Source organism: Carya illinoinensis, chromosome 15 (genome assembly GCF_018687715.1).
Source record: "Carya illinoinensis cultivar Pawnee chromosome 15, C.illinoinensisPawnee_v1, whole genome shotgun sequence".
In the NCBI taxonomy this organism is placed as follows: domain Eukaryota; kingdom Viridiplantae; phylum Streptophyta; class Magnoliopsida; order Fagales; family Juglandaceae; genus Carya; species Carya illinoinensis.
In genome coordinates, this window is record NC_056766.1 from 3,389,465 (window position 1) to 3,401,215 (window position 11,751).

At 32.7% G+C, this 11,751-nt stretch overlaps 1 protein-coding gene across 13 annotated transcripts; it reads right to left on the bottom strand.

The window, feature by feature from the left end:
• Positions 1–1,462: 1,462 nt before the first annotated feature.
• Positions 1,463–9,508, bottom strand: LOC122296013 (putative wall-associated receptor kinase-like 16). Of its 13 annotated transcripts, none has more exons than XM_043105392.1 (6): positions 9,377–9,508; positions 9,193–9,300; positions 7,468–7,558; positions 4,368–5,358; positions 4,012–4,188; positions 1,463–2,975 (listed from the first exon to the last, which is right to left on the bottom strand). In XM_043105392.1, exons 4-6 carry the CDS (start codon positions 5,269–5,271, stop codon positions 1,756–1,758), a joined length of 2,301 nt encoding a protein of 766 aa, XP_042961326.1. In that variant the 5' UTR covers positions 5,272–5,358; positions 7,468–7,558; positions 9,193–9,300; positions 9,377–9,508; the 3' UTR covers positions 1,463–1,755. The 13 variants fall into 13 exon arrangements, with proteins under 13 accessions (XP_042961326.1, XP_042961327.1, XP_042961319.1 ...); XM_043105393.1 differs by having other exon boundaries at positions 7,468–7,584; XM_043105385.1 differs by having other exon boundaries at positions 7,468–9,012.
• Between the last annotated feature and the right edge of the window lie 2,243 nt (positions 9,509–11,751).

An 11,751-nucleotide genomic window follows, 5' to 3' on the forward strand; every position in this document is an offset into this window, starting at 1 on the left:
CAATGTGTCACGTCTGTTTAAGAGAGGAAGAGTCTGTTGTTCATGCGCTTTGGAAGTGTAGCTCAACAAAGGATGTCTAAGGTCAGTGCTAAAAAATATTCAAAAAAGCACTCCTAATGCAAATAATTTTAAAGGACTCTTTGAAGGCCTTAGTGCAGTGCTGAGTATGATACTTTGAAGGAGTTTGCTGTCACAATAAGGAGAATATGATTGAGAAGAAATGAGTTTATGTTTAAAGCTCCTTTTTACATCCATTTGTGGTGGTGCAGCAATCGAAAGAGCTATTGGTGGAATTTAAAGAGATGCAGTCAAGCAATAGTCCTGTGGTTCAAGTGTCTCGTGGACAAGTATGTAGTTGGGAGCCACCTCAAGAAGGTTTCTACAAAGTGAACTGGGATTAGCTATTAATAAGGCTAGGGGCAGGATTGGATTTGGCATTATAGTGAGGGGTCATGAAGGTAATGTCATGGCTATTAAGAGGATGCAGAGAGAAGGCTTCAATGATCCACTATTCACAGAATCTTTTGGAGCTTTAATTCCAACAATTTTTACTTCTGAACTTGGTATGAGGAAGATTAGTTTGGAAGGGGATTCCCTCCATGCTGTGAAGAGTATCACTCAAAAATCTGAGTTGTGGAATAGTTCAAGGATAATTATCTTTGATGTAAAAAAACACCTCTCTTCTTTTGACAGTTGGTCTATTAAGCACATTAGTAGAAATGCTAATGGGGCTGTTCACATATTACCTAAGAACTCTTTAGAGTTAGAAGAGGATGTAGTTGATATGGAAGATTACCCTTCTTGTATTTATTCCTTCATTTCATGAAGGCTTTTCAATAAGAGATGCTATTTCCTTTCAAAAAAAAAAGAACAAGTCAATCCCGACCAATTTGTTTTTGGTTGCAAATTGTCACTTCTTGCAAAGAAGTTTTATGGTTACAAATTATGCAGTCCACTCACGTAGTTGGTTTGTGATCACTAAAGACTTTACTGCATTTCCGACTAATTAAGCTAATCATGTAGATTGATTTAGATTTGTTCTTTTACAGTGCTAAAAACTCCATATATCTCATCCGAGTACCAATAATACTGGATTTAGCTAAAAGCTTGTAATTGTAAAATGGAAAAAGGCAAATAATTATTCATTTCACTAAATACACACAAAAGCAATTTCAATAGTACTGCACATTTCACATAGAACATGTTACATTACAATCACTCAAAAGAGATCAAATATTACATATATACATGCGATAGCGCTCAATTAACCACGTACATGAACATGATATATAAAGCTATGAACACATTCTTTCAATCTTAAAACAGCATGCATACAAGGAGACCAAATTCCATTTCAAAGAGTGGAAAACCCAAAAGGTCAGGAACCTCAGGAAAGTTATTGTTGAAGATTAGGAGGTGAGAGAGAAAAAGAAAGATGGTGAAGCTATAAAGCATGTGAAGAATATATCTATATATATGAGAGAGAGAGAGAGAGAGAGAGAGAGAGAGAGAGAGAGAGAGAGAGAGAGAGAGAGAGAGAGAGAGAGAGAGATCTAAGGGGTGGGAAGAGATCGAATTGGAGGAAGAAGGTGGTTGAGAGGCAGAAAGAGAGAGTAAGAAAGCACTTGTAGGTGGCAAGGGGCAAGTAAACAATTGGAGAAAATGAGTGTACGTGGATGGCTAGCAATGGGTGGTGATGATGAATGTCTACGAGAGATAGGCTATGCTAGCTAGCCTTCAATGTGGATGAACAAATTATCTGGCATCATTATCTGTTGGTTTTAGTATTTGATTTTTCATGCTGTCATCTGCAACAATGGTACTCATAGAAGAGCTGCCAATGTCAACATCAGTTCCTGAAGAATGTGTAGGTGCATTGGGCAAAGGCTTAGTGATTTGTTGTGTGTTGGGATCAACCCTTTTCAACGAGTGTTTTTCTAGAAGTCTTAATCCCTCCAGCTCCTTTGTTACTTGCTGCGTGCTAGGTCTATCCTCCCCTCTTACCTTTAAGCACTTTTTGGCTATATTTGCAACTTCCTTTATTTCTTCAATATTACCTTCTGTAAGAATGCGATCATCAATAATTTGAAGTAGGCGATCCTCTTTCATTGCAATAACAAAATGCATTGCTAGATTTCTTTCAGTTTCCGGCCTATCCATGGAAAGTGCCTTTTCACCTGTTAGTAGCTCTGCAATAACAACACCAAAACTATAGACGTCACTTTTTTCAGTTAGTTGGCTAGTATGGAAGTATTCTGGGTCCAAGTATCCCAAAGTTCCCTGCACCACGGTTGTTAATCGTGTGTGGTCAAGAGGAACCAGTCTTGAAGCTCCAAAGTCAGACACTTTTGCTGTGTGGTTATCATCCAAAAGTATATTTGTAGTTTTCACATCTCTATGTATAATAGACATAGAAGTCTCGAAATGTATGTATGCTAAGGCTCCTGCGGTTTCCGATGCCACCTTCAAACGTTTTTCCCATGAGAGCGAGGATGATAGGTTTTTATCATGAATATGGTCAAAAAGTGTTCCGTTCGTGATGAACTCGTATACTAGTAAGGGTACTTCGGTCTCAAGACAACAACCTAATAACTTAACCACATTCTTATGGTTAATTTTAGTAAGCACAACTACCTCATTTATAAATTGCTCAATCTGGCTCTGATCAACAACATTGGACTTCTTAATGGCCACCACTTTGTCATCTGATAAAACTCCTTTATAAACAGTTCCGAAGCCTCCTTGACCAAGGACTCTACTTTTATCATAGTTGTTAGTGGCCTTTTCAAGGTCTTTTGCGCTAAAGATTTTGGCTGGCTCAACTGATTCTTTGTGATTCAAGAGTTGTCGTTGTAAGATTAAGCCACCATTTTGTTGGAAGAAGTTCTCTTTCAGTTTTATGAGCTTTCTTCTTTGCATTACCCAATATACCAATGAAGTTCCCACAAGCAGGATCAAGAGGCTTATGCTGATACCTGCAAAAGTTTAAGCATTCATTTTGACCACATAGAATGAATCTCAATTTCTCCTTCTGTCACTTATAACATCAAGTTTGTCGACACAATGGCTTCAACAAAATTGAGATTTCAATATGTATTTATAAAGATGACCTACAAGGAGTTGAGTTTGAGTTTTAACTTAGGTAGTGATCATTAAAAGGAAGAAAGATCGAAAGCCTAGCACGCTATATATAAGCTGTAGTGGATTTCAACTGCATTTCATACTAAAGGTAAGGTTGCAAATTATATGGAATAGAAAGAGTGAATTAACTAAGTTTTGAATTAACTTACACATCTTAAAACTTTAATATTTAACTTTAAAAGACTCTTGCATTAATCGAAATGGTTAATTTTAGACTAAATTATAATTATTGCATGGAATTAAGTGAGTGAGGTTGGGAATTAAATTACCAAATCCATCATACATGTAGTTTGTAAATTAACAAGAAAAAAGAAAATAAAAGAGAGGAGTAGTACTACTGTAATGCTAGTACCATTCTTATATATATTATGCATACCCAAGGCAATATTAATCATGATCTTGAATTGACCCGATTTTTTACTGCAACCTGTTCCAGTGATCATTAAAAATAAAGATTTAAAGCCTAGCTAGCTGTAGCTAGTGACTGTTGGAGAAGCAAAGATCTATCATAGCATATTTCAACTGCGTTTCCTTTCAAAAAAAAAAAAAAAAAAAAACTGCGTTTCATACGTACGAAAGGTAATGTTACAAATTAATTATATGAAATAGAAAGAGTGAACTAAGTTTTGAATTAAAACTTACCCATCTCAAAACTTTAATTTTCTTATCTTAAAAGACTTGTACATTAATCAAAATGGTTCATTTTAGACCAAATATTTATTACTGCATGCATGGGAAGTGAGTGAGGTAATTGCATGGGAAACCAATTCCAGCATGCATGTATATATGTAGTTAGTAAATTAACAAAAAAATAAAATAAAATAAAAGAGAGATTAGTTAAAACCACCATTCCCATATATGTATACATACCCAGGGCAATAATGATGATCTTTGATTGGTCTTTTCGACTACAACCTGTCGTTCCATGCGGATTCCTCCCATCGCCGACATATCCATTGGGACATGTACATGTGTAGCTCCCTTTAGTGTTGGTACATATTGCAGTAGCATTGCAGGGATACGGACTATGTTTGCACTCATCAATATCTGAAAAACGTGAGCACTACAGCTAGAGCGTCATCATCGAAATACAGCCATAACAGTTCGCTCATTTAACAAGTACAACATGAACTGATTAATTTGCTAATCCAAAATTAGCTGAAATTAAGAAAAAGAAAAGGCTTATAATAAAGTAAAAGGAATGAACACCATTAATAATTAATTACCTTTGCAACTATCCTTGTCTTCATCAGGAAGGTATGGGTTCCCTTCATAACCGTCGGGGCACTTGCAAATATACCCAAGACCTTTGGCTTCCAAACAACTATTGGCTGCTTTGCATAAATAGCTTGTCATATTTTTCTCAGCATCTTTGCATTTCTTATTTTCAATTGCCCAATCAAGCACCAGGGGTACAGTCTCCCTGTTCGTTAAATTTGTAAAATCTAAGGTGGAAAAGTTGTATGCCTGTGTTTCCCCAATAAAACCTAAACCACATGATTGCCCCGAGGTTCTGCTGGATCCATTAGTGTAAATACTCTGAACGGCCAAATTATAATTCGTTGTGTTTTCTGGGATAGCAGAATGGCAACAGCCAAGGCCAGAGCAAGAGCCGTTAACCAAACCGGAACTGTTGCCACAGAATGATATGCAACCAGACATGAACGTATAATCTTGTTCATGCGAAACACTAATGTAGGCGAAAAAATTACAACCGACAGCAAAGATACTGTTCTTCTTAAGTGAGATGCGAAATTTCGACAAGCTGAGCAAGGCAGACATGCGGCGGAGACTCTTCTGATTATCATACTCTGGCCACCATTGGCAACGACGGAATACCAAGTTTGAGACTCGAAGTTCACCATCATCAAGAGAGATGTTGAGGACTTCTATATTATCAACGCCCAGAAATGGTTTTGGGGGCTGGAAAGAGTAGTTACATATGATGAGAAAAGATGGATCAGAGTAGCAGTCCTTGCCTATGCCAAATGGGTAGGGGATATTAACAGATCCGCATGTGCGGTTGCAGCTCGGATTGTTGGGTTTAGGTGCTGATAAAACTAGCTGGACCCCAATAATTAGCAGTAGCAGCACTACTAGATGTTGCAAAAGCTTTCCATGCAAAGCCATGGCTGACCTTTTTTTCTGATCTGTGCTTCGGAAATAACTTATCTTTCTTTGCGGTTGCCTTTGCTCTGTGCTTCAGAAGTAACTCCCCTTCAGAAATAACTTAATTTATAAGTCTGGCCTTATGAACAGTTGAAAAGGACATAAGATACATAATAAGAACACTCACAATGGATTTTTGTTACGTAAAATTTAAAGAAAAGTTGTCTAAAACTAGAATCCAACGGATGCTCTATTTTATTTCTATTTTACATTTGTCTACAGTATTGTTCCTAGATGTAGAAGTAATTGCACAAAAATATAAATATATTTTTATTTTTTTATCTCTTCTTATACCTTTTCTCTAAAATTAATTTATCTTATTGTACTTTTTCTCTCATAAAATATTAAAAGGTATAATATTAAAATGATATGAAGAAATAATAGATAAGCTGATGGATGTATGTGTATTATAAAAGTCAGTATGTAAAATAAAAAAGATGAGATTTGATTATGTATTTTAAATGATAGAATGAAAAATCCATTAAGAGTGCTCTTAAGAAGCAATAAAAATACATAAATCAAGAAAATTATATTCAGGTAGTTAGGAGGATTTATTATTTAAAAGAAAACTTGACTTATTTCTCCAGTCAAAATGAAAGTTAAAAAACTCTAGCTTTTCTATTATTATTAGAGGCTTAATATATTAATTTCGTTATAATGCTTGTATCCTTAATAAGCGAATTACCAAACTTTCTAATTTAAAAAATACTTTCAAAAGAACTATTTTTAAACCATACTAGTAATTAGTACGTACAAGCTTCCAATAAATTATCGTCAAATTAAGCTTCAGGAACTGATCAGGATATATATATATATTTATATAGATAAAATAATTTTATTTATTATCTTTGCACACTGCACGTTACATCTATTTTAATTTTGTTTTCTTATAATAAGTATATAGTGTATGAATACTAAGTAAAACAACTCAATTAATTTAACAAAAATGAAATAAAATAATAAGTAAATAAAAAATTTTAAATACATAAAATATATAATATAAAATAATGAGTAACATTCTTTTATATGTATATATATATACACGTACTAGTAAGATGTTACGTGCCCTGAGGCACGTATGCCCAGTTGAAAGAACAGCAGCTTCCACTCTTTTCTGGGCTTGGGGTCGGTTTTCAAAAACAAAACAAAATAAAAAAGCCAAACCTTTTTCGTACACAATACGGATTACACGCACACTAGTATGGGCTTTTTTCCTTTTCTGCTGTGGCCTGTCGTATCCCAGTGGAATACATAAAAAATAAGTCGAATAAAGAGAAGAAAAATCAGTAGAAGATGTTAGTGTCTGTACGTATCCCAGTTGAATTTTTTATTTATATTTTTATCTTATTAACACCTTCTTTAATTTAAAAAATTGTCAGAAATAAATTTATTATTTTTTATTAAAATTCTTTTATCTCATTCAGCCATCCTTCTAAAAAATTAATGTCTTCAAACAGAATCTAATCTTTCCCAAAAATTAATTTATTTAAACAGAATCAATCGTTGAAGGACGATATATATAGAGTTGATTTTGCATGTTTTCTATATTTTTATCTTAATTTATTTAATACCTATCTAGGTTTGCTTTTTAAGATATAATAACCCACTCAATACATAGAGCAAAAGAGGAGGAATCCATGCCCCTTGCCTGAATATTATATCCAACATATTACCCACTTTCTAGACTAATTTTATCCCAATATTCTTTATATTTATGTTTTTATTTTATCAAAAGAAAAATATGTATTAGTAAGTGTCAGACAACCAGCTCTCTCTTATTGTCCATATTATATTCTACAAGTTTTTTTTTTTATTTTTTTAAATAATAATTAAAGTATTTTTTAATAAATAAATAATTTTTTAAAGCTGTAGATGCCCGCTAATATGTACCAATGGTCAAAAAAGTGTATTCATTCAGAAATATCAGAAAGAATGATGGAGCCCACATGCAGTCTTACACTACTATATATACCTATATATATATATATTTTAGGCAGCAGCAGCTAGCTAGCTAGCATGTTTTCAAATGGTAGGAGATATTAACGGATCCGCATGTGCGGATGCAGCTCGGATCGTCGGGTTGAGGTGCTGCTAAAACTAGCTGGACCCCAATACTTAGATGTAGCAGCACTACTAGTACTTGTTCCGAAAGCTTACCGCATGCAAAGCCATCGCTGGCCTTTTTTGGGTCTGATCTGTGCTTCAGAAATAACCAATCTTTCTTTGCGGCTGCCTCTTATAAAACAAGCTAACATAGAGAGAATTCAAGTTGGCCTGATGAACAATTAATTGGAAAGGGCCTAAGGTAGAAAATAAGGAGCATTAAAAATATAAATCAATAAAATTATTTTCAGGTAGGTAGGAGGATTTGGAAAATACTAGTACTCTTACTGAGGACGGCCGACATTTTCTATCAATTTATTATTATTTTTTATTTAATAATTGAGAAAATATTTTTTTATAAATTTTTAATTTTTAATTTTTTTTAAATTATTTAAGGGAATACTTAAAAAAATACACCCAAATTCAAAAGCGGATTTTGCACTTAAGTACTAGGCAGAATTAGTAGATAATAAATCCTCCTAAGCAATGCTAGGGCCACCGAGACCGGTCCCCACAAATTCTACCGACACGCTTTATGTATATTGCTTTTTAAATTCTAACGAGACCGGTCCCCCTCAACAAAGTCTTATATAGAAGAAAACTTTAATTTCGTGTTGGTTTTAATTGTATATATCCTTATAAATTATCAGATTAACTTCCTAATGGCTCAAAAAAAAAATTAACTTCCTAATTTTAAAATATTTTCAAAAGAAACATTTATAAACTATGTATACATTTATTCATGCACGTTCCAAAAGTATCTTCTCTGGAAGACAAAAGAAAAACTTCAAAATTAAAGCTTTATTCAAAGTTCCAAGAACTGATCAATATGTGTGTATATATATACATATATCAGGTTAGGAGTACGTTTACCTAGTTGGATTAAACAGATTTTTTACCAGGTAAACAGATTTTTTTACAAAAATATTATGGTTTTTTTGAAAAAAAAAACTTGATGAATGAATAATTTAATGCGTAGAGAGAAAAAAAATGTTTGCTAATATCTTTGAATAATGATAGGTCGGTGACTGGTGAGTATAATAATTACATATTTAGATGCATTAGAAAACAAAAAAATTAGTTTAAAATTAAAATCCAGATACATTATAATAATATAGACAAATATTATGAAAGGGAAACGCGTGAGAGGTTGAGTTTAAGAGGATTAGGTAGAGAGATAGACATCATAGAGTGGGAGAGGGGTTTGAAATGAGAGGAGAGATAGAATCGGAAATGAGAGAGAAGTAGAAAAAGACAATTGTATCTCTAAAACAAGAAATTAAAGGACTTAATTATAACACAAACAGACTTAACAGAAAACAAAAAAAGTTAACAGAAAAATATATAAAAAAAAGTTACTGTAACAGTTAAATAATAACTTATTATAATATAATAGATATATAGACACGCCCACATACATATATATATATATATATATATATATTAATAATGCTTAAATACAACTTGGAGTGTCCATCGATCCCAAAACCAGAACAGCAGCAGCATGAGTAGCAGGGAGCCATGAGTACTAGCTAGCTGTGAACATCTCTTTTGCAGCAACCACGCACCGCAAGGGAACAACCAACAACCTTGCACAACCTAAGGAGAATGCATGATACCAGCCCACACCAAATTTGACATATTTAAATTTTCTCCTAATTCGTATCATTAGTTAGGATGCCAATCTTTGGGATTGGTGAATTGCCAGAAACAAGCAGCTCAAGAGTTACCGAAGAGAAACAAAGAAAAACAAGCAGTTATAAGTTCAGATCGACTAACCACGAGGCCGGGCAGTATTCTGAATAGAGACTACAAGGTGCAGTGTACGTTGTGATCAATAGATACTTCAGGCTTTAGTAACTAAACGGATTCCTTTTCTGAGCAGTACTAAAAGGAAAAAGTCATTAATTGCATGCATGAGAACTAATAACTTTCTCCATAGCTGGTGATCTATGATCCTCACCTCTCTTTGAAATATTGCATGAAAACTCAACTCTTTGAAATATTAGCCACTTCCTTCAGCTGCCACGTACGCTTTCTCTTGATCTTCCGCTCTACGTTTATTTTCAAGAAGTTTAGTATCCTTTAAATAAGAACAAAGATACGGAACTAGCTAGCTAGATTAGGGGCCGACGATTCCGAAGCTATCATTATCATACACTTTTTTTTTTTTTTTTTTTTTTTTTTTTTAAGAAAAACACACTTTTTTTTTAACAACCTCAAAAAAAAAAAAAAAAAAAAAAAAAAAAAAAAAAAAAAAACTCAAATTTTCAAGTATTGCAAAACTTGTAAACTATCCAAATTTAGTGTTACATATTAAGGTAAGAATATAATATAAATAATTAAGGATGTGATTGGTAAATGAGATAAAATGAGAAATTCTTAAAATTTCTCACAATTTCCTTCTTAAACATTATTTAAACACAAAACATGTTTTCAATTTCAATTTTTAATTTTTTAATTTAATCATTACCCATTCATTACAACTAGTACTTTTGTAAACTTCAAAATAAAAGACAAAAGTCAATAATAATTTTTTTAAAATTCAAAACAAAAATAATATTAAAAAATGCTATTCTAAAAAATTTCTAATTTCACAATATTTTTGTTCAACTTTTTTTCTTGACTTTCTCAAAATCCAATAAAATACCTTAACTTAAGATTATTTTATTACTATTTACAAACAATCTCACTGTTATTCACATAATCCTGAGATATTGCAAGTGTCCAAACAAGTCCTAAATCTACAATTTCTCTTGCCATTAGTTTAAAATGTTAAAATAAATGATGATTTTACATTATATCAGAGCAATGATTTTGAGTATGAATTTTGAATACTCTATGCTCTATCAATTTAATTAAATATTCCACGTATTGAGCTTATTCATTAAGGGAGAGTTTTACCCACATTTAAGGATGAATGCTAAAAATATAATACAAATAATGAAATTTATATTTTTCAACCAGTTTAAACTATGGAATAAGTATTGATTTCACAATACTTTCTAATAAAAAAAACTAATAAAATTGTTGAGTGTTTTTTGTATTTGGAAATTATTCAATTTGGACGTATTGTTGAGTGTTGTTCATATTTATAAATTAATTCCACCTTTGTAATATTGTTCGTATATTAATTAATAAAAAATAGTATTTAGGGATAAGTAAGCATGAATTGGTAAAGGAAATTCTCAACTTTTAAAACAGCAAATGGGGTCCTGATGATCACAACGAAAACGCAAATTATACAAAACCAATTAATTATACAAGTAATTACTTTGATCCCCCATGCACATCATGATCGAGATCATGTCTGCATAAAGCTAGCTAGATAAACAATGAAGTACGGCAAAGCAAATTACCCAGCAAAACGTGTCTTATATATACAAAGCCAAACGTGTATTCATATAATGGACTGACATATATAGAGAAACTGCACTGAGAGGAACACGACGTGAGCTTCCATCGCAGTAGGTCAATGATCGACCTCGCATTTCGCTCTTGAACACCTCTTTAGGATATTAGTGACATTCTTTTTCCCCCCCTTTTACTGCCAATCATCAGATCAAAGTAAGTTGTGAAAGAAAATATATGTGAATTTACTATGACTTATTTTTTACTATATTTAGTTTATTATGTAAATCAATTACTATTTTTGATTTATTGTATATCTATTATATCTGATCAGGCCTCATTTACCTATAAATATGGCCTTCCATTGTACAGTTTCACATATAGAAATACAAGTTATTCTCGGTCAATTTCATTTCAACCTATTATTTATCATGACAATAGAGCACCAATTTCTTAAGTTCTCTTACAATGTTTCTTTTTCTATTTGTGATAAATCTCATATTCAATATATTATTACCCGTTCTTTTCCGTTTACCACACATGGTCGATATAGTTGCTGCTCTCCTTTTCATCATCAATCTTCTACATCGGCTAACTACTTCTATTGTAGTTTTATAAACACTAACCACTACCATATATAGCTTCATTTTTGGGGCAAAAATTATAGAATTTTGCTATGTACAAGCAAAGTCGCATACTAATCTGCGTACTAATACTGATTCCTTCATATTCAAAATTTAAATTAGCACTGTTTTAAATAAAATATATTTTTGACCAATCACATTAAATTGATGCACATATTAATGCGTAGTTATGCTTGCAACTAGATTTTTTCAAAATTATATCATTTTGACTAGATATGCACCCCACGTGCCACCTAAAATGTCTACCCACCATCCACTTGTGCCATGCGCCACACGTGCTAAAACATCTTCTGCTCAACTTCATTTCTATCTTGTTATTTATCACTCCTATAATTTACCACTA